This window comes from Pristis pectinata, chromosome 2 (assembly GCF_009764475.1).
Source record: "Pristis pectinata isolate sPriPec2 chromosome 2, sPriPec2.1.pri, whole genome shotgun sequence".
NCBI classification, from domain to species: domain Eukaryota; kingdom Metazoa; phylum Chordata; class Chondrichthyes; order Rhinopristiformes; family Pristidae; genus Pristis; species Pristis pectinata.
This window is the reverse complement of record NC_067406.1, coordinates 20,394,094-20,417,145: the sequence shown is the minus strand read 5'-3', so window position 1 is coordinate 20,417,145 and position 23,052 is coordinate 20,394,094. Positions and strand designations below refer to the sequence as shown.

The window sequence follows — 23,052 nt, the reverse complement described above, 5'->3', positions numbered from 1 at the left end:
GGTACACACACACAACCATAAGAACACTACAGCACAGAAAACAGGCCATTCGGCCCTTCTAGTCTGTGCCGAAACTTAATTCTGCTTATGACCCTCCAGACCCCTCCCCTCCATATATCTATCCAATTTATTCTTAAAACTTAAGAGTGAGCCCGCATTTGCCATGTCAGATGGCAGCTTTTCCACACTTCCACCACTCTGAGTGAAGAAGTTCACCCTAATGTTCCCCCTAAACCTTTCCCCTTTCACCCTAAAGCCATGCCCTCTCATACTTATCTCTCCTAGGTGGAGAGAGCCTACTCGCATTTACTCTGTCTATACCCCTCGTAATTTTGTAAACCTCTATCAAATCTCCCCTCATTCTTCTACGCTCCAAGGAATAAAGTCCTAACCTGTTCAGTCTTTCCCTGTAACTCAACTCCTGAAGACCCGGCAACTTTCTAGTAAATCTCCTCTACACTCTTTCAATCTTACTAATATCCTTCCTATAGTTAGGTGACCAGAACTGTGCATAATACTCCAAATTTGGCCTCACCACTGTCTCATACAACCTCACCATAACATCCCAACTCCTATACTCAATACTTTGATTTATGAATGCCAGGATGCCAAATGCCTTCTTTACAACCCTGTCTACCTGTGACACCACTTTCAGGGAATTATGTATCTGAACTCCCAGATCCCTTTGTTCCTCCGCACTCCTCAGTGCTCTACCGTTTACTGTGTATGTCCTACCTTGATTTGTACTTCCAAAATGCAACACCTCACACTTGTCTGTATTAAATTCCATCTGCCGTTTTCCGGCCCACTTTTCCAGTTGGTCTAGATCCCTCTGCAAGCTTTGAAAGCCTTCCTCGCTGTCCACAATGCCTCCAATCTGTCATCAGCAAACTTGCTGATCCAATTTACCACATTATCATCTAGATCATTGATATAGACAACAAACAACAATGGCCCCAGCACAGATCGCTGAGGCACACCACTAGTCATAGGCCTCCAGTCTGAGAAACAATCATCCACTACCACTCTCTGTCATCTCCCACACAGCCAATTTCGAATCCAGTTTACAACCTCTCCAATGGGTACCTAGTGTCTGAACCTTCTGAACTAACCTCCCATGTGGGACCTTGTCAAAAGCCTTACTAAAGTCCATGTAGACAACATCCACAGCCTTTCCTTCATCTACTTTCTTGGTAACCTCCTCGAAAAATTCTACAAGATTCATTAAACATGATCTACCACGCACAAAGCCATGCTGACTATCCTTAATCAGCCCTTGGCTGTCCAAATACTTGTATATCCGATCTCTCAGAACACCTTCCAATAACTTACCTACCACTGATGTCAGGCTCACTGGCCTGTAATTACCTGGTTTACTTTTAGAGCCTTTTTTAAACAACTGAACAACATGAGCTACCCTCCAATCCTCTGGTACTGCACCCGTGGCTAAGGACATTTTAAATCTATCTGCCAGGGCCCCTGCAATTTCTACACTAGTCCCTCTCAAGGTCCGAGGAACTATCCTGTCAGGCCCGGGGGATTTATCTACCTTTATTCGCTGTAAAGCTGCCACATGGCAGGCATTATGTTGATTTTGGACTGTAGTGAAAGTTCAGGCTGGTTAATGCAGAACACTACGATGTGCCGAATGTGCTGCAGTAAAGAGGCAGGTATTGCTCAGAGTTTTTGGATCTGTCTTGTAGGGTCAGATGGATATTTAGCTACACTGATAGGGCCAAGTAAAGGGCAACCTTCTGTCTTTTGATAGCTGTACTCATGGCACAAAGAGGGTATTCCTCATTATGTCTGGAGCTGTACTCATAGGGGAACTAGAGCATTCTTCATGTTGGTGTACTTTTTAGAGGGTGAACCTGACGTAAAACTACAGCTTTATTAATTGTGTCTATTTTAGATCAGTACTTGGTTCATGGTCTGGATGGCAGCAAGGTTTTGCTGGATTCAGGTGTAGGCTGCTTCTCTCTTTGAGCACCTATCCGGGAGAATGGAGTACTCATCTAAACTTCATTGATATAAGGCATAGCATGTCAGCACATCCAGAGATGGTATCCCACACATCATCACCATCTTGCTCCTTCTGCTCTTGCTGTGCAATTGTGAGCAAGGCTGTAAAGGTAAGGAGATTGTGGAGAAGATAGCAGATAACAATAATAGGGGAGATTCTCTGGATATTACTGCAAGCTGCTCCCAGAAGAGTAGAGACAACAGAACTAAATCATGACCAAACCATGTCTTCAATGCTTCTCATAGACCTGTGACTACAGTTGAATTTCAACTCTCTCGCCTAGATTGGAACGAGAAGCCTTGGTTATAGGCGATAGCCTTTAACCCACAAGGGCCAGCCAGTCCTGTGGCGCAGCAGCTGACACGTGCCAGGCACAGCAGACTGCCAAAAGGGGAAAGAGTCATTCAGGCTTCAGGGAATAAATAGGTATTTGTAAAACAAAACTTCTAGAGAAGGTAATGAGCCTGAAAGCTGTTGAATCCCAAGGACCTAATGATCTACACCCTGGAGTTTTGAAAGAGGTGGCTGTTGTGATGGTGACTGCTCTGCTTAGCATCTTTTAAAACACTGCAGGTTCTGGAATAGTTCCTGCAGATTTCAAGGTAGTGTTATGTCTTTTCCAAGAAAAGAGGGAAAGAATAAAGAAGGAATTACCAAGCTTTTAGCCTGGCATGGTTAATAGGGAAAATCCTTGAATCTATGATTAGGAATGCAATATCGAGATAATTAGAAAATGGTATGATCGAGCAAGGTCATCATGGATTTATAAAAGAGAAGTCGTGATTGACTAGTCTGTTGGAATACTTTGAGGACGTATGTAGTAGAATAAATTAGGGCAGAAATCAATGGACAGAGTATATTTGGGTTTTCAGGCAGCTTTCAATAAGAACCCACAGAGGAAGTTGGTGAACAAGATAAGACAATGTGGAATTTAGTAATATACTATTGTGGATTGAGTGCTGGTTAAGATATAGAAAACAGAGAGTTGAAATGTATCTCAGGTTAGCAAGCTGTGACTCTTTGGGGCATCAAAGTGATTGGTGGTTGGATTCCAACTTCTCACAATATCAATTATTTAGTTCTGAGAACTGAATGTAATATTTTCAACTTTGCTGATGACATAGAAACTAAGAGGGAATGTGAATATTGATGAGGATATGGAGGGGCTTCAAGAGGATATAGATGAGAGTGAATGAGCAGCAATATGGCAGATAAAGTACACATGGAAAAATATGAGGTTATCCACTTCGACAAAAAAGAATAAAGATTAGATAATGTTGATATTCAAAGGGTCCCAGGTATCCATGTGTACAAGGAAGGCAAATGGTACACTGTCCTTTATTGCTAGATGACTACAAGAGAAAAGGTGCCTTGCTACAATTACATAGGGCCTTTGTGAGCCCATGCCTGGAGTATTGCATTCAATTTTGGTTTCTTTACCTAAAAAGAGATGCAATTGTTATGGAGGGAGTGCAGCATAGATTCACCAGGCTGATTCCTGAGATGAGGGTCCATCATATGAGGGGTGATTCAGTATGCTAGGCCTCTGTTCTCTAGAGTTTAAAAGAATGAGAGGTAACCTCATTGAAATGTACAAATTCCATCGAGTGCATGTCAGAATAGATGCGGGGAGGATGTTTCCCCCGGCTAAAGTATCTAGAACTAGCAGTCAAAATAAGGATAGACCATTTAGGAGTGAGGTGAGGAGAAATTTCTTCAGTCAGAAGGTATTAAATCTTTGGAATTCTCTACCTTCAAGGGTTGTGGAGGCTCAATCATTGAGTTCATTCAAAATAGAGATAGATTTATTTCTGCACAATAGTTATGGGAAGTGGGAATGAAAATGATCTTTGAGCTAAAAGGTCAGCTAGAATCTTGCTGAATGGTAGAGCAAGTTCAGGAGGCTGAATGGGGAAACCCCTGCTTCCCTTTCTAATATTCTTGTGTTCTGCTTGCATGTATTGATCATAAGGATGTATTGACAATGGTCATACATTCTCAGCATTGAAAAGGAGTGATAGCCTTTCAAATTGACAAGCTGGTATGGGTTCTCATGTGGAACCTGGAGCACCACCTATGTGTAGTTTCTCACCCCTCAAATCTTTGGGAAATCTACAACTTGGGCAAAATTGTTTATCTTGTTGCTTGTGTTCCTCTTCTTGAGGAGTGCTGCATGTTTGTTTGCATTGAATATGCATGGGGTGGACTAACATCTCGGACAGGAATATAAGCCTTCGGTTGGAATAAGAAGTACATCCGGGGTTCTTAGGATTTTATATATCATGCGAGGGGGCTCTAGAAGTAAAAACAGTTTGCAATTTAATGCTTCCCCTAAGATAGAAGAAGGATCATCACTGTGACGTGCATTGGGCAGAAGCTTGTCAATTGGTGCCTCTTCAGATTGCAGGATTGCAACTTCATCCCCAACCACTTACCCAACTGCTCTTGGGATTGGCTTATCAGCAAGGTGGCCCAGACTGTTCAAGCATATGCTGAAATACTAGGCAGACTGCAGGAGGGTCAGCCCTGTTCTGCTCAGGACAAATCAGAAGGGGAGCTCACAAGGTTAAAGTTTGAAGAAGCATGATTCGCTTGACAACCAAGTAGTGGCACAATGGACAGCCAGCCAAACATGTCATGATTAAGGAAATGGAGATATTGCCTTGCAGTTTGGCCCATGTTTTGATGTAGAGCCAAGAATGCATCTTTTCTAGTATGGAGAGGTGAGCCAGTTCCACCTACATCCTGTGGAACCTAACAATATAACAGCTTATAACCTCCACTACAGTCATGGCAGCTTCCAGGGAATGCCAGTCAATTTCTTAGAATGCAAATATCTTTCAATGAATGACAGAATGTTACAGTTAAAGCTTATGTAGCTGCCATGGCAGTTCCAGGGTCCTCAGTTGAAATTCATTTATAGCTTTTCTTACTTGCCTCAAGATTTGTCCTCCAGCAAATCACAGGGCTGGAAGCTGCCTGTGCCGATGGTCCAATGCAGTGGCATGAGAATCATGGAAAAGGAACTTTCTGCACCTTTCAGATGGCAGGATTGGAACTCTGACTTTTGCAACTCAATCATTGCCATACCAGTTGAATTTTAGCAGATCACCTCAGACATCTCAAGCACATGCTAAAGTGATGAGCAGACTGAGGCAGGGTTATCATAGACACAGCCTCTTGAGGAGATGACCAAGAGGATATTGCTCTCTTCTGAATTTTATCAACTTTGCTTGTTACTGCCAGTCGGGTAGCACTTTGCAGAACTGGTAGAGTAGACAACGACATTTATTAAGGGTGAGAACTGGAATGAAATGTTTAATACTTTGGCCTTGTTTTTTTATTATTTATATTTCTTCTGGCTAAGGAATGAATATAATAATTCAAAGGGGCACAGCAGTACAGTGGTTGTTACTGGACTAGTATCTAGGAGTCTGGACTAATGATCCCATGGAATGATTCCTACCTCAACTTCCACATCCTGTGAACAAATACCAAGTTTTGTAGAAATGAAGTTAATGGTCTTTTGCGACTGGAGTGAGGCAAATGACGGTCTGGAACCCTCAGTAATAGATGGTAGGTATGTGGCAACACTGCTTTGAAGTCTGATGGTGAAGAATGGCTGCCAGAATTGGTCTTCAATTTGCTGGCAGTGGGAATTCCCTTTAAGTACAGGACATCAACTTGGTTTCCTCTGATGCTGTGCCTGAATCCCCTTGTCTTTCTCCTCCTCCTTTACTCCTTTCTTTTTGGCTCAAGTGGTAATGGATGATTTCTGTCAATTACCTGATTGTGGAGCACATGACAATTCTCCATAAATGTGGTACTCACCACTCCCAGAGATGCCCAGCTGCATCTCGATCTCTGTCTCTAGACACTGGGGAAATCCTTAGCACACCCTTGATCTCAGTGACTACTGAGGTGCAGTAACACAACATTCACTCTCTTTAAGCGAAGTTCTCTATGGAACTCATGAAAGGAATATGGAATTTTTGGTGAAGTCCTGACACAGTATGCCTCAAGGTCTCCCAATGTATTACAGGTCTACTGTGAAAGCAATTTAGTCAATTTCCAGAAGGAAGCGAATGGTGAAAGCTGAGCATAGCTGCAAGACGCACTTGAAATCCTTTGCAACTGCATGTTTACTGCTGTTTGGCAAGGTTGTTAATTGCAGTGCTAACCAGTATTACAGTGTGTAGCCTCTTTAATGCCACTGTAAATTAATGGGCAATCTAGTTGTCAATCAATACCTTAATGATCCTTGGGGAAGCTGCTTCTTGAATCAGAATCCGATTTATTATCACTGACATATGTCGTGAAATTTGTTGTTTTGCGGCACCGGTACAGTGCAAGATATAAAAATTACTAAAAGTTACCAAAAACTAAATAAATAAAATAGTGCAAAAGAGGAATAACGAGGTAGTGTTCATGGACTGTTCAGAAGTCTGATGGTGGAGGGGAAGAAGCTGTTCCTAATACATTGAGTGTGGGTTTTCAGGCTCCTGTACCTCTTCCCTGATGGTAATAATGAGAAGAGGGCATGTCCTGGATGATGAGGGTACTTAGTGATAGATGCTGCCTTCTTGAGGCACTGCCTCTTAAAGATGAACTCGATGGTAGGGAGGGTTGTGCCCGTGATGGAGCTGGCTGAGTCTACAACCCTCTGCAGCCTCTTTCAATCCTGCACATTAGAGCCTCCATACCAGGTGGTGATGCAACCAGTCAGAATGCTCTCCACCATACATCTATAGAAATTTGCAAGAGTCTTCGGTGACACACCAAATCTCCTCAAACTCCTAATGAAGTAGAGCCACTGGCGTGCCTTCTTCATGATTGCATGACAGATCCTCTGAGATGTTGACACCAGGAACTTGAGGTGTGCCTGTGTTGATTGTCAGCAAGGAGGAGATGTTATTACTGATCTGCACTGACTGTGATCTCCTGATAAGGAAGTCAAGGATCCAGTGTAGAGGGAGGTACCGAAGCCCAGGTTTTGAAGCTTGTTGATTCGTACCGAGGGGATGATGGTTTTGAGCGCCAAGTTGATAAGCAGCAGTCTGATGTATGTATTGCTGTTGTCCAGGTGCTCCAAAGCTGAGTGAAGAGCCAGTGAGATTGCATCTGCTGTAGACCTGACATGGAAGTAGTCAAATTGCAGCAGGTCCAGGTCCTTGCTCAGGCAGGAGTTAATTCTAGCCATGTCCAGCCTCTCAAAGCACTTCATCACAGCAAATGTGACTGCTACCGGGGGATAGTCGCCAGTATGATTGTTACCCTCTTGAAGCAGGTGGGAACCTCTGACTGCAGCAGTGAGAGGTTGAAGATGTCCTTGAACACTCTAGTCAGTTCGTTGGCACAGATTTTCAGTACCCTGCCAGGTACACCTTCGGGGCCTGATGCCTTGTGAGGGTTCACTCTCTTGAAGGATGTTCTGGCGTCAGCCTCTGAGACCGAGATCACAGGGTCGCTAGATGCTGCGGTCTTTCAACTCTTATGTGTCTTTCAACTCTTTTACCAAGAGGCACTAATATTGTTGCTGCTTGTTGTGAAATATATCATTGTTTTCCTGTTTTGGCCATTTCAAAAGCTGTTTGAACCTATAATATGTAGGGCAAAATGTGCCTCTCTGACATAGCATTTCTTATCCTCCTTAGAATAGTGACAGCATATTAATGAGCACTTGGCTTGTAGATTCCCTTGTAAAATGAAGTCGTGAAGAGCACTATATGAGTTCTTGTTTTCATCCCCTGTCTTATTTGTTCCAAAATGCTAAATGCATGTAAATATTTTTAACTGCAATTGCACCATATTAGTCTTCCTCTGACTTATTTAACAAACTGTTGAAATCAAGGGCAATTGCATAACATTTTACTTGGAACCTTTCTTTTCCCGAGACCTTAACTGAATGTAACTCGATGTTTTTCAGTCTTTCCTTCCTCCTATAATCATCAAGCTTTTAAAATCCAGAGTAAGAATTACCTAATCACTACCTCCTGATTAACTTCAACTACTTGTTTTAACCTTATTGCTGCTTGACCTAGAAGCAGTGGTAACCTGTTTGAAATAGAATTACTTGTTTTTTAAAAATCCATTCTGTGGAGAGATGGGTTGGGGGGGGGGGGGGGGATAGGGACCGTTTTTCAGCACCTTTTTGAATATATGATATGAATTATTATTTTCTATGCATTTGAACAGCAAATGAATTTTGCAGCTGTGATTTAAATTTGAATGGTATTTCTGTTGGATCTTATATAAAAAAAAATTAAGTGAAAATGAGAATAGAAAAACATTCAGCCTTTCCAAATTTCTTGTTATTCAGTTCTTTATCCCTGCCAATCCTGGCTCAAAACACATATACCATTACTTGTTAAACTAGAATGTTTTTGCTTTGGAGTCGACAGTTTCATAAGTTTTCGCATTTTCAGTTAACTTATTTAATGACTTCCTGAGCTCATAATTATATCCCTGGTTCCCAAAAACTATTTCTGCTTTTATCCAATTGATTCATTTGCAGTCTTAAAACTTGGATTATATCTGCAAATACTATAAAAAAAGACGTGTGTTTGGTTGTATGAGTGTGATACCCAGGCTTGTGTTTTCTATATCGTGCAATGTAGCATAAGAACATTGGTTCTGTTGGATATTTTATGCTTACATCTTTGAGGGTCACTGGAATCTTACAACTTGCATAGTAGGTACTATGTTGAGCATTTTCATTTTCATCTGAAAATCTTTTAACTTCCTTAGTTACAGCCCAGTTACAGTTATAGTTGCTATATTTAAATAATCCAAAAGCATGAACTATCAGTGCAAGCTTTCTTTGAATCCTAACCATTACATCCTTGTATAATTTTAGTAATTAAGATTGCACCCAGTACTCCATTAATATTATTTCATGTAACTACTATTTCTGCATATCAGAATGATGGATATCAGTGTTGCGGAACAAAATACTTTATACTTTGGTCACTGTCAAGTTCAGAAATGTGCGAACAGATTCGTGGTAAAGATGCTCCTACCGTGTACCAAAAATGTACTTTTTGAATCACGTAGGAGAGAACTATATGGTATCAGTATGTTTTTATAATGTACTTAATACTCGCCGTTTCTTATGGAGATAAATTATGGGCAGTTTTGTGTGGTGGAACCATTAAGAACTGAGTTGATGCTCCTCAAATTAATTTCAAGAAGATTAAGAGCATATGATGGACGTCATTTAGAATACCTAGACCATTCTTCCATGGACTCTAACATTGGCAGAATGCAAGGCAATATCATCTCTGTGTTATACACCCTGCCCCATTTTTTTTCCTAAAATGGGAAGTACCAGACTGGGTACAATTTTGCACATTGCTCTGTTTAGTTTACCAAAATGGGAAGTACTAGATTGACTATGCATTATTTATCTGTCCCAGATTTCCTGATCATCGCAGGCAGTACCATTATTCATTTGGATCTACAACCATTGATAAATGCTTTCTGTTTCAAGTTCACTGTTTCAATTTACAGATATGCTTTTAATCCCAAGATCTGGGCTATTACTATAAAGAATTGTAGTGTCTGATTTTGACTGAAAATCAGGTTGCACAGTTTCCAAAATCCCATTATCCAACAAATCTTCAGAATTTATTGCATGTTGGCTTGGATTAAGGCATGTTACACAGTGGTTTTGATTTTTTTTCCCCCCTAATACTACTGGGTATTCTTTAAGTGCTTTTTTTCACTCCAGCATTTTCCAGTCTTGATGCCAAATGAATCAACCCTGTAATTGCCAGCATCATGCCTTTTTCAATATGGAATGACTCATTTCCTGACTCCTGATGCCTTTTCACGATCTACAAGGCAAATCAGTAATGTGATGGAATGCACTCCACTTGTCTTATAGAATGCAATGCAAACAACATTCAAGGATCTGAATGCAATCCAAGATGAAACAGTGTGTTTAATTGGCATCCAGTCTTCCACCTTAAATGTTCATTTCTTCAACATTGGTGCATTGTGTCTTCAATGTGCATGATCTGCAAAATGCATTCCAGCAATTTGTAAAGGAACCTTCAACCACATTTTTCAGACCTACAACTTCTACTACTTATGAGGACAAGATAGCAGATGCATAGGAGTATATGCAAATTATGCTTCAATTTACATAATATCCTGACAGAAATACATCAACGTTATTTCATTTAGATGGCACACAATACTCTGCATTGATAGTGGAGGGAATGAATGTTTAGGGTGGTGGATGAGGTGCCAATCAAGCAGGCTGCTTTGTTCTGGATGGTGGCGAGCTTGCTGAATGTTGGAACTTCACTCATCCAGGCAGTATCCCATTGCATTCCTGATTAGAGCCTTGTAAATGGTGGAAAGGATATCAGGTGGTGAGTCATTGACTGCAGGATACATTGTATTTTACCTGTCCTTGTAACTACAGTAGTTAAGTGGCTGGTCCAATTAAGCTTTTGGTCAGTAGTAACCTTCCAGAATGTTAAAGGTAGAAATCTTAGTGGCTATTGATTGTCAAGGATAGCTGGTTAGATTCTCAATTGTTGGATGTTATGGTTACATTCTGTTAATTTATTATAAGCAATAATGAAATTAAAGCCATTCCCCTTGGGATCAGAGTTGAGTGTACTACCAGCTGAGTCAGAGCTGACACAAAGTATGAAGTGAATCATATATTTGGATTCAACTATTGGATTCTGAAGAAATTGCACTGGGAAGCCAGTTCAGTTTACTAAGGACCAGGGTGATAGATGTGTTTTTTATTTTAACATGGGAAAGAAACAACAGAGTTCAGGATGAGTTGAAATTCGAGCTGGAGGTACTGGAAAATTTGAATTCTGACCTTTTAAATAGGTTTTGATGTTTCGGTTGTAATTGAACTAAAGCTAAATGCATATGAAAGAAAATATTCTTCAGGTAACAGGAATTACAATACTTAGAAATTATTCTTCACTTAGTGTAGAGACTGTTTTTAATAAACCAAGACCTATCAATAGCCTTTCCATTTGCTGTAAAAAGAAAAATAATAATTTCTGTTTTTTTTCTGGCAAGAGATAGGGAGTAGTAGGTTCTTTAATAAGAAAATATTAACTTATGTTTCTGCAACTAATTTCATCTACTATTCTATTAATTATGATGATGTTTATTAATTTATTCTGCGTACATTTTGCACACCAGTTTTGTTCTTAAAAAAAATACCAATGTATTGTAACTTCAAATATTAACATGCAACTTATTTGTTTACTCTATAGCACCTTCTATGAAATCAGCGATGTATTCTTCAGTTCCACAGTCAAGACCATCCACCACTGAAATGTATGTTATGTTAAGATGGTGGCATTGGAATACAATGTTGGACAAACCTCTGTTTATTCTCTAGATCCCAATCAGAAAATCCCTGCTGATCCCCATGCCAAGATCACCCTTTTACAGGCCCTAATGCAACAACTTGACCACTGATGCTTTGCCTTCCATCTCCACTGTACCTGGACCAGATCCATGCCTGGAATAGACCTACGGTTTTATTTTATGTAGTCTGCAATGGTGCAGCCTGCAGTGGAAAGCATATAAGGCCCAATCAGGAGTCTTTTGAAAACTCATTCGTGCCTGAGTCTCGGAGTGTGAATGTTACTGAATGAGCCTTAGAAAAATAGCAGTAAAATCCAGGAGGGAGGTCAGGTCTGGGGATACTGTTTTGAGAGGCATGACGATTCAGGGATAAGATTGGGGACTAGAGGTTAAGATGGATGTGGGAGGAGTCATCAGATTGTGACCTTGGGGATGGAAAATCACTGGGTGGGGATTTGGGAGATTATTAGGAAGATGCAGTTGGCTGAAGGTGGTGGGTGATGGAGGAAGGAATATTTTTGGAAAGTGTGACAAGTCCAGAGGAGTGCACATAAGTAATATGTTTTGAGTTGATCTGAGATTTCACAATGACAGAGCAATCAAATGAACTAATTCCCCAGTTGCTCTGTGAATTACACCACTAGGCTTACGAGTGATACTGCAAACATATAGACAGAAACACGATTCATGGTCAGAAATATCTAGTTAAAATTCTGAAATAGCATGATCCAACCTGGAAATCACCATAATTACGGTCCATTCTGGGAGTAATTTATTTTCACATGCACAGCAATAATAAGAGAAAAGTGGCATTAATCTAAATTTCTAGGCCAGTGTGCTTTACCAGAAATGAAATACTATACTGCAGAGTCATCCAACTAAAATTATTTTGGAATGAAAAATAAAGCTTGTACTTCAAAATTATTTTTGACAACACAAACATGCATAAATATTCAAAGGTATGATTATGTTACCAGACTGATAGTCCAGAGATTGGATTAATGATCTGGCATCGTGGGTTCAAATCCATGTGTGGGGTAAAGCTACTCTGTTCAAGGGTATTCAAGGATAGAGAATAAATGTTAACTTTGTCAGTAATGCCCTCGATTAAAAATACATCTTACTGTTGATAAATATTTTATTGTTTCATACAACACAGTACTATAAGTATTTACATTTTGGAGGTAGTTTTTGACAGAATAAGATCTAATTATTTTATGCAAATCATTTAATCAAACTGCTAAATATCTTTTCCCACTCAGAGCTCACAAAATGGAGATTAATGGAAGTTCATCGGGAAAAGTAAGTATGCACAACCTGTTACAAGGTAAACTCTGGAACAAATGATGCAATACGGGTTCAGTTGTAACATTTAAGAGAAGTTTGGATAGGTCCATGAATGATAGAGGTATGGAGGGCTATGGGCTGGGTGCAGGTAGATGGGACTAGGCAGAAAACCAGGCCGGCATGGACTAGATGGGCTGAAGGGCCTGTTTCTGTGCTGCAGTACTCTGGCTCTATGACCATTTGAACCACGTACATGACCTTCCAATTTTGGAATATGCTTCTTGAAAGTGGCTAAATAAAGGCAATCATAGGATTTCAACATAGATAACAGATGGTGTACATCATTAAATATGTATGTTAAATACAAGTAAAATCAACATGTAGAATTAACATAGAACATGGTACAGTACAGCAGAGAACAGGCCCTTCAGCCCACAATGTTGTGCTGACGTAGCTATTCCCTCCTACCTACAGGATGCCCGTATCCCTCCATTTTCCTCTCATTTGTGTGCCCATCCAAGCCCCCCTTAAGTCCCCAATGAATTTGCCTCCACCACCCTATCAGGCAACGCATTCCAGGCATCCACCATTCTCTGAGTAAAAAAACTTAATCCTCACGTCTCTGCTGAACCTACCCCCTACTACCTCTTTATTTTGGTAGAAATGTTAAAGAATCTGGATTCAAGGGCTGGCAGCTCTGTTAAGAAAGTGGTGTAATAATAGGTTCAATGTGATTCCCTCTACATTTCACTGACCTGTATTTGCTGTGTTTTAGCTGTATTTTTTGTCAAGGGTAATTGTAATATTGTTTTGAGGATGGACAATTTATTACTTTCCTGCATTACCTTCACTTTTGATCTTTTTGCCATGTGTACAGTCTGATTCATCTATGGGCCCACCTCGGTTATCGGTAATTAGTCCACCCCAGGATGGGCGAATGGGTAAGTGGCACAACTTTTTCTCTCAATTAACTTAAGGACATTTGAAGTTGACTGCTAATTACATTTGATTTTAGGGATATATGAGGTCAACCTTAAAAGTGATACATTGCAACAGACAAGCGTTTTCCAAGTATAATAATTTTGTAGTCATGAGTCAGTTAATTTAAGTTTTCCCTTTCTCAGCTTCAACAAGTGTCTGGTACCATGATCAAATGATTCTTCCTTGTGTATTCCTTGGCAGTGAGCTTTAGTTTGCACATGGATAGCCTGACAGCCAAAGTCAACTCTTGTGTAATTTGTACTTTAAAACAAGAGTTACTGGTTAGCGGTGGTACTTGGAAATATTTAGCCTTGGGCATGAAGGTTAATTATCGAAACTGAAGCCATGGAGGATCTGTCTTATTACATTGGCAGTGCTGGGCATTGATATTACAATGGAAACATTTTGGGTGCTTACCAGAAAATGGGGGAAGGATCAGAGAAGGCAGTAATGACCAGTCTTTCTTATCTCTGGATTTATGAAAGGAAAATTATGTTTAACTGATCTACTGGAGTTCTTTGAGGATGTAACTAATAGAATTGATAGGGGGAACCTGTGGATATTGTGTGTTTGGATTTTCAGAAGGTTTTTGATAAATTCCCACACAGGCGCTTAGTAAACACAGTTATACTGATGTGAATTGAGAAATGGTTATTAGACAGGAAGCAAAAAGAAGGAATAAGTGGATCTTTGTTAGGTTAGCAGGCTGTGATTAGTGCTATTCATGATCAGTATCAACAATTTTGCTGAGAGGATCAAATGTCATCTTTTGAAGTTTGCTGGTGATGCTAAACTAGGTGGGATTATGAGTTGGGAGGAGGATGTAAAAAGGCTTCAAGGGGATATAGACATGCTGAAAGAGTGGGCAAGAACATGGCAGATGCAGTATAATATGGAAAAACGTGAAGTTATCCACTTTGATGCACAAAACAGAAAAGGTGAATTTTAAGTGATGAGAGATTGAGTAATGTTGCTGTTTAAAGGGACCAAGGTGGCCTAGTACACAAGTCACTGAAAGCCAACGTGCAGGTGCAACAATAATTAGGAAGGCAAATGTTATGTTGGCTTTTGTTATGAGAGGATTTGAGTACCATAATAAAGATATCTCACAGCAAATATATTGGGCCATGGGAAACTGCACCTGGACTGTTGTGTACAGTTTTGGCTTCTTTACCTAATAAAGGATATACTTGCTATGGAACAAGTTCAGCGAAGATCCACTAACCTCATTCTAGGAACAGTAGTTTTGCCAGGTGAGGAGAGATGGGGAGACTCGGCCTGTATTCTCAAAAGTTCAGAAGAATTCTTACAGGACTAGATAGGCTGGCTGCAGGAGAGCAAAACTAGTGGTTACAGTCTCAGAATAAAGGGTAAGCAATTCCCTCACTCATTCACTGGTCAATGGTTTTGATAAATGGCAGAGCAGACTCAAAGGGCCATGTGGCCTACTCCTGCTCCTACTTATGTTTTCGTGTCGTCTGGCTAAGGGTCATTCCTGTTGCTGAAATTACTTGCATGGTGTGCTCCTCCTAGTCAAAGGGTTACATGACATTAAGGAGAATGGAACTAAACAAATTCTCAAAATGACTGTTCCCTTTCCTGGCTCCAGCTCCTCCCAAATCATGATTAGTTTTTGAAATAGACTGAGGTTGCTTTGCAAGTGGTTTCTACTAGCATACCTGGTCCCTGCACAATTTCCTGCTTCTCTATTGGATTCTTAGCCAACCTTAACTGTGCATGCACTCTGAGCCAGCAGAAATGCAGGGTCACTTAATGCATATGCTTGAGAATTGCAGGGCAAATTTAAAGGGGCCCACAAATTATTTATTCTGTGTAACCCAGATTCTTCCTGATATGTATATAAAATCCACTTGTCAGTCACTCAGTTGGAGATATAATAAAGTATCCCTTTATGTATGCTTTCAAAGAAAACCCCTTATCAGATTTTTTTCAATCTTCATTTGGGCTGATGTAGACATTGAATTTACTAGATGCTTTAAGCTCAGAAGTATTTTGTTAAATAGCAACTCTTACCGAAGCAGCCTCTTTTTGAACTTCAGACTGACTGAATTTTAGGTCACAAGATCACAAGACAAGGGAGCAGAAGTAGGCCATTCGGCCCGTCGAGTCTGCTGCAAGGAAAAGGGAAAAAAGAAAAAGAAATGAGGAATGGGGGGGGAACTATTCTAACCCCAATTTCCGGCCTTATCCCCATATCCCTTGATACCCTGACTATTTAGATATCTATCTATCTCTTCCTTAAATGCCTCCAATGACCTGGCCTCCACTGCTGTACATGGCAAAGAATTCCACAAATTCACCACCCTCTGGCTAAAGAAATTTCTCCTCATCTCTGTTTTAAACCTGTACCCTCTAATTCTAAGATTGTGCCCTCTGGTCCTGGACTCACCCACCAAGGGAAACAGCCTAGCCACATCTACTCTGTCCAGTCCTTTCAACATTTTAAATGTCTCTGAGGTCCCCTTTCAATCTTCTGTACTCCAGTGAGTACGGTCCAAGAGCCGACGTATGCTCATCATATGTACGCGCATCATATGTAAGCCCTTTCATTCTGGGAATCATCCTTGTAAATCTCCTCTGAACCACAATCTTTTCAACACATTTCATGTTGTAAACCTAGATCCATGTAAGACATTATTAAAGAGAGACACTCATTATAAAGTTCACAAATAAAGCACTATCTCGTCTTTATTGCTTGAACTTATTGGAATTTAATTATTACTTTGATCTCCTAGTTCAGAGATGAATTCAGAAAGGGATGATTTCATTCCATGCAACAGCAGTAAAACAAAGAATGCAACATTTAACAGGGGTGGATTTCAGACTAGTTAAAAATCCACCAAGCTACTAATTGGTCTTGAGAAAATTATTTCCTCTGCCATATGGATCCAACTAGCTTGAATCTCAATAAATAGCAGTCTGACCAAACAACTAAACTGACTGCCTCCAAATACTATACATCTTAAAATGACTGGATTTTTTTTTTCTGACTTTTGAACAGCTATGCTCAGCATTTGGCATGTCCAGTAGCATCTATTCTTTGTTTGAGTAAGTTAAGATATAATATTTAATTGAATTTGAACATTAAAGCAGCACTGGCCCATACATTACTCAAAAATCTCTTCTGCCAGTTGATTCGATGATAGCTACTCTTTGTCTCAACTCCATTTGTCTTGAGTTTTAATCTAGCCATCATCTAGAGCCTTTGGGAGGTGGGAGTTCTAGTTTTCATCACAGTTTGTATGAAAAAAATGCTGTCTGAGTTAATTCCTTAAGGGCTTTATTTTTACAATTAAATCCCTTTGTTCTGATTCCTTCACAGATGAAGTAGATTCTTTGTATCTAAGCCCAGCCACCTTCAGGCCAGGGGCCCCCAATGCCGCTGCTGGCTCCTCTTCCACCACCACTCCCCACCCACCCCTGGTCTCTCATGCCACCCCCTACCCCTCGTCCTCCCCTCACTCCAAGCTCTCCTCTTTCCACCACCTCGCCTCCCCCGAGCCCTCCAACCCACTACCTTCTTCTGACCTCAGCTCCAACCCCTGCTGTGTCTTCACCATCCCCTCTGGCCTCCCCCTCTCTGAGGCTGAATGTTCTGCTCTCAGCAGGGGCCTCATCTTCGTTCCCCTGTGCCTGCACCTCACTCTCTCACTGTTCTCTGTATCTATTCGCCATATATATTAATAAGAACACTGAACAAGAAAGGAGGCATTGTTGGATCTGGCTCTGCCTAATAAGCAAATGGATCATGTATTAGTGGAGGAACACTTGGGGATCAGTGGTCAGTTTACCGTAAGATTGGTAAAAGAGAAGGACAAGGAATAATTTAAAGTAGAACTCCTTAATTGGAGAAGAACTACATTTTGCCAGATGAGAAGTGATTTGTCTGGTAAACCTCTTAACTAACAATGGAAGTTCTTTTAGAGAGGAGTTATTTCAAGTACAGCTAGGTACTTTCCCAAAAGGAGAAAGGTTAGAGAGTCAAAGCCAAAACTGACTGGATAACAGGGATAGTGAAAAACATGAAACTAAAAGGGACATATGATGCAATTTTGTTAATAAGTCAAATGAGAATCAAGCTGTAAAGAAAAATAATCAAGACGGATGGATTTCAGACTGGTTTAAAATCTAGCAAGATATTAATTAGTTTTGAGAAAATTTAATTAATACAGGAGAGCCAGCATGTATTTGTTAAAGGCAAGTCATGTTTAATTAATCTGATTTTGATGAGGTAACAGAAGTAACAGCTGATGAAAGGAATGCAGCTGATTTTGTCCACAAGGATTTCATTAGATGTTTGGCAGACCCACGTAAAAGACTATTTAGTAAAACAGAGGTCAGTTGAATAAGATTGTCAGTTGGAGTATGAATCAAAAATAGGCTTAAGGACAGAAAGCAGAGGATTGTGGTAAATGGCTCTCTCTTTTGGATTGGTGGATGGTACAATGGTGTAGGATCTGCATTTTTGATATATATTAATGACATAAAAATGGGCTTGCAGGGTAAATTTCATAACTTGCAGATAATACCAAATTTGGAGATATCACAAGAATATAAGAATCGGAAGTAACAATTCAGTCCCTGCTTACCATCCAGTAAGATTTTAGCATAGATTCCCACCCAATCCTCACGTTCCTTGACAACCTTGCCCCCCTTCCATCCATTGTCCAAAAATCTTTCTCTCTCAGCCTCGAACAACTCGCCCTCCACAAGCCCCTCCTCTTCTCTCTTAAATTGGTGACCTCTTATTCTGAAACTATACCCACTCATTCCAGATTCTCTCATGAAGGGAAATATCTTCTCTGCATCTATTCCTTAAATTCCCCTTGAAATTATACGTTTCAGTAAGATCCCCCCTCAATCTTCTAAATTGCAGTCAACACAGACCCAGCTTATTCAATTGTTCCTTGTAAGACAGTTGTAGCACCACTTCTGAAATTTAAAAAAAACAGAAAATACCAGAAAAATTCAGAAGGTCAGGCTGGTCCTGCTGACTGTTTCCAACACTTTCCTGCTTTTATTTCAGATTTCCAGCATCCGCAGATTTTTCATTTTACTTCTGTAGGCAGTTTTCCTTACAGTAAAGGCCAGCCTTCCTAATTATTTGCTCTGCTGCCTACTAGCTTTCACGGTTTCATATATGAGGACACCAGATTTATCTGTATGTCAGCATTCTGTATTCTTCCTCCATTTAATCCATGGGTCATGTTGAGCTTTGTTGTGGGCACCTGTTCCGTAAGAGACTGACGCCCCTTTGCTGTTCAGCTTCTCTTCTACATCCATGTCCGTTCACTGCGACTTGGAAGTATGGAACATACTGGTTGATAAATGACCTCCTTCTGTGCTGCTGGACTTAGCACTGGGTCAATAGGACAAATGTACTTTGTATCTGGCCCTTCAACTTTATGCCAGCCATAGCTGGCCAATCTATCACAACCTCATTCATTTGAATGGGTTGCAGACCTGGATGTAAAAGTTAAGTGATATTTTTTCCTATATTTAATGTTGAAGTTTTTAACTAATTTACTTAAGTTAAATGGGTTTTAAGTAAATTTATTATCTTATAATTTTTAAAGCAATCCTTTTTAAAAGTTATTTCAGTCTGCTTTCACTATTTTTAAAAACCTTAATTATTGGAGATATTTGGAAACAATCGAAAAGACTTTTGACGTGGCTCTCTGAAGGTCTCTGAGGCTGTCAGGTGGGCTTGTCCTCAGATTCTCCCATCCGAAACCCAATAACTGTTCATTCAACATTGAGAATTGACTGTGGGAGTGAGGCCTTGTGATCAGGTAGAAATGCAAGGTCATAAGAGGTTAGTATGGCCATGGGAATTGTGTGGCTGCAAACACAAGGTGCGTGTCCGGTCACGCACAATATAGCCCAAATTTTGCTTTTTGTTATACTTTCTACCATTGAAGATAATCTCACATTTCCCCACATCATGCTCTACCTATCAAATTTTTGCCAATTTAAATATCCGCATGCCTTTGTAGACTCTGATCTACTCACAATTTTGCTTTCCCATCCATCTTTGAAGCATCAGCAAATTTAATATTGACTGTTGATGTAAATATTGAAGCCTCCTAACTTGAAAATGACCCGTTCATATCAAATGTGAGTAGAATAGTAACAGACTGCAAGACCACACAAGTAAGCCATCAGAGTGATCAGACAAGTGGGAGATGAATCTTTATAGAAGTGTGAGGTGATACATTTTGGCAGAATGAAGGAGGAGAGACAAGATAATCTTAAGTGTCGTAATTCTAAAGTGTGTTAGAATAAAATGATATGGTATGCATGCGCATGAATCTTTGAAAGTGACAGGATATGTTGAGAAAGCAATTAGGAAAGCAGACAGGATCCTGAACTTCATAAGTGGAGGTATTGAGCTAGAAGTTCATCTGTGCCTTTTTTTCATGTGCAGTTTGACGTCTCTCTCATGCAGTTTTTCTTAAAAAAAACCTTCTCTCAAAGGTATTTTCGCTATGTTTTATAGAATCAGCAGGTGTTACTGAAAAGATCTAGCTGAACTTCTTGCAGCTTTTGGAGTTGAGACTTCAGCCAGTCTTTAAAGGCACACACACACCTAAAGCATCAAAAGCTCCCAACACCTGGAGAGTACTGTTGACTTGAGATGACTGCACCTGTAATTCCTGAGGACAGGGAGCATGCTCCCAAATTTACTCAACCTGGAGTAACTGCTGATTACATCTAATAGAAGCCCTCCAAAACCAATTGTCTGAACTGAGAAAGTTGTTTTAAATGGGTTATGTGGTAAACAAGTTATTGTATGCCTCATGTAACTTGTCTCCATGGGCTCCTGTGATGTCTGGGAACATCTTTTGCATGAAGAGGAATGGCTGAGGGGCCTGTTCCTGTGCTGTACTGAAGTAGGAGTGTTAGATCCAAGCAAATGGTCACTCTATGCCAACTTTGTTTGCAGTATAATGCATTTATTTATTTATTTATTTATTTTTGGGATGTGAGCATCTCTGCAAGGCCAGCGTTAACTGTTACTCTCTAATCACTCCTTTCAAGGCCATGTGAAAGTCACATTGCTATGGGTCTGGATTTAGTACTTCTTACTAAAACTGAGTTTTTTTTCTGCTACAGGAAAACAGATTGTTAACTGAATTTAAAGTCCCTAGCTGCCATGGTAGGATTTGAATTTGGGTCTCTGGATGGTTAATCCAGACCTCAGAGTTACTACAGCAATAATTCAATTACTCTGTCACCATAGTATCTACAGAAAAAGGTGCAAAGGAGGCTCTATCTTAAGGTTGAGTTATGTGCAGAGTAAACTGTGAGTGTGTAGAGTAGGTAGAATCACAACATTTGAGGACTATCCAAATAAGCATTTGAATTGTCAAGGCATAGAAGATTATAGACCAAGTACTGGTAAATATGATTAGTATACATGGGCACTTGATGGGTGGCATGCATTGAAGGACCTGTTCCTGTTCCTGCACCTCTGACTCTACAAGAAAGAGGTGAGGGAAACTTTTACACAGAGAATGCTTGTGATCTGGATCTTATTGCCTGTTAAAGTGGTGGCAACAGTATTGATTAGAGATTTTTAAAGGGAATTGGGTAGACATTTGAGGAAAAATAAAATACGGGCCTATCAGGAAAGGGTAGGGGAATAGGCTGACAGGATTTTTCTACTGAAAGTGCTGTGATGGATCTGTGAAGCAGATAAAGTCACAGGTCAAGTTGTCGATCTGTGACAAGAGCTGTTCCTAAATGATCAAGCCATAGCTTGTCTTCTTCATTTGTCTTCTTCATTTGTCTTCTTCATTTGTCTTCTTCATTTGTCTTCTTCATTTGTCTTCTGCAAATTGGTGAAAGTAATTTAGGAATAAGACTTTAATGAGTGACAAGGTAACAATATTGAAAACCCACTGGATGGGTTTAGAGCTTATTTTCTGGTCTGTTTCTAGACATTATGACCTTGTTGAATGGTCAGTTCAGTTGGCTTGGTTCATACACTCCCTTGAATATCCCGGGACACTGAGTTGATGAGCCTTTTTTTGTGGTGATTTTATCTGTTCCACTCAGATCCCCTGTTCTATCCTGATTTGGTCTAAAATGTGGAATTCATCACCCAGCAATATTGCAGTTCTATCTTAAGCAGATGGACTGCAACACATCAAGATGGCTGTTCATTACTACCTTCTCAAAGGGAGTTAGGGATGATCAGTAAATATGGGGCTTGTCGATGAAGCCAAATCTCATAAGAAGAATAAAAAGAGTACTTGCGCTTTACTTCTGAGTTTCCAATCTTTCTTTAACAAAATGTCCAAAATGAGGCTGTAGAAGCATGGCATATTTGTATTCCACATGTAAACTACTCCTGAGCCTAATAATGCCTTGTACAATTGATAAGTAATGCCTTGTGTCAGTAAACATTTTATTTGTCTTTCTTAGATTAAATTTCCTGGAGTACAGACTCCATTTTGTACTTAAACTCTTATTTGAGAAAGTTTCAAGTAATTTGTTCGTGTACTCCATTTTTTCTTATGCTGACAACTTCTTATAAAAATGTATTTACACCCAGCTGCTCAATTGATATAAATTCCAACAGTTGCCGTTCTCCTTCTCCTTCTCCCTTCACAGGAGAAAAAAAACTAATGAATTATTCTTGTTCTGAATCTAAGTAGTGCCATTACCTGTGGCTACCAGAAAAGATACCGATACATTTTCCAAGTGTAAATTGTACATTCATTAAAAAATGAAATTTCACTGTTTTAGGTACTGTGCCTTATAGAGGAGCTGGCAAAGTAGGATCTTTTAGGTATGTATTGTAAAAATCTTTCCCATATTTGGAGATAGACTAATAAGTTGCTTATAAAAATTGTGTATTATGCATGTGATCCATTTTTGTATGGTTTTAAATGAAACTATAGAACGGATTGTTTTGATTTTAAAGAAATATGCACCATGATTAATCTAAAAGGCATTATTTTCTTTTGTGAGGATACACCAGAGGTTATCTAACCTCGAAGAAGTATGTGTTAGTCATGATTTATTTTTTAAAACTCTGTTATCTTGCTTGGGGCTTTATTTTTAAAAATGATCTAAAACAGCATTTACCATGTAAATATTGCCAAGTTTAAACTCAATGTGATGGAAAACATTAATGTCAAAAGATTGCTTTGAGAGTGACGAGTTGCATTGAAATTGGAATGTTAGTTGAATGCAGACTGGTGGAAAATATTTAAGGATTATTTGGAATTATGTAGTAATTTCTACTATTTTTCTGGTTTCTTACTCTGTTACACTTTTGACTTTCTTTTTAACTTCCATGACTCAGATAGCTCTTAGAGTTGAATACTAATTTCCCTTATGTGACCTGAAGAGTCAAAGAAATATCTGAAATTTAGATC

At 39.7% G+C, this 23,052-nt stretch overlaps 1 protein-coding gene across 1 annotated transcript in view; it reads left to right on the top strand.

Moving 5' to 3' along the window:
* LOC127567422 (probable E3 SUMO-protein ligase RNF212) overlaps positions 1–23,052 on the top strand; it is a 72,570-nt gene that overhangs the window by 26,347 nt on the left and 23,171 nt on the right. The window contains exons 8-11 of the mRNA XM_052010310.1: positions 11,278–11,341; positions 12,637–12,676; positions 13,539–13,602; positions 22,418–22,460. Coding sequence (XP_051866270.1) covers positions 11,278–11,341; positions 12,637–12,676; positions 13,539–13,602; positions 22,418–22,460 — 211 coding nt within the window. The remainder of the gene's footprint in view (positions 1–11,277; positions 11,342–12,636; positions 12,677–13,538; positions 13,603–22,417; positions 22,461–23,052) is intronic.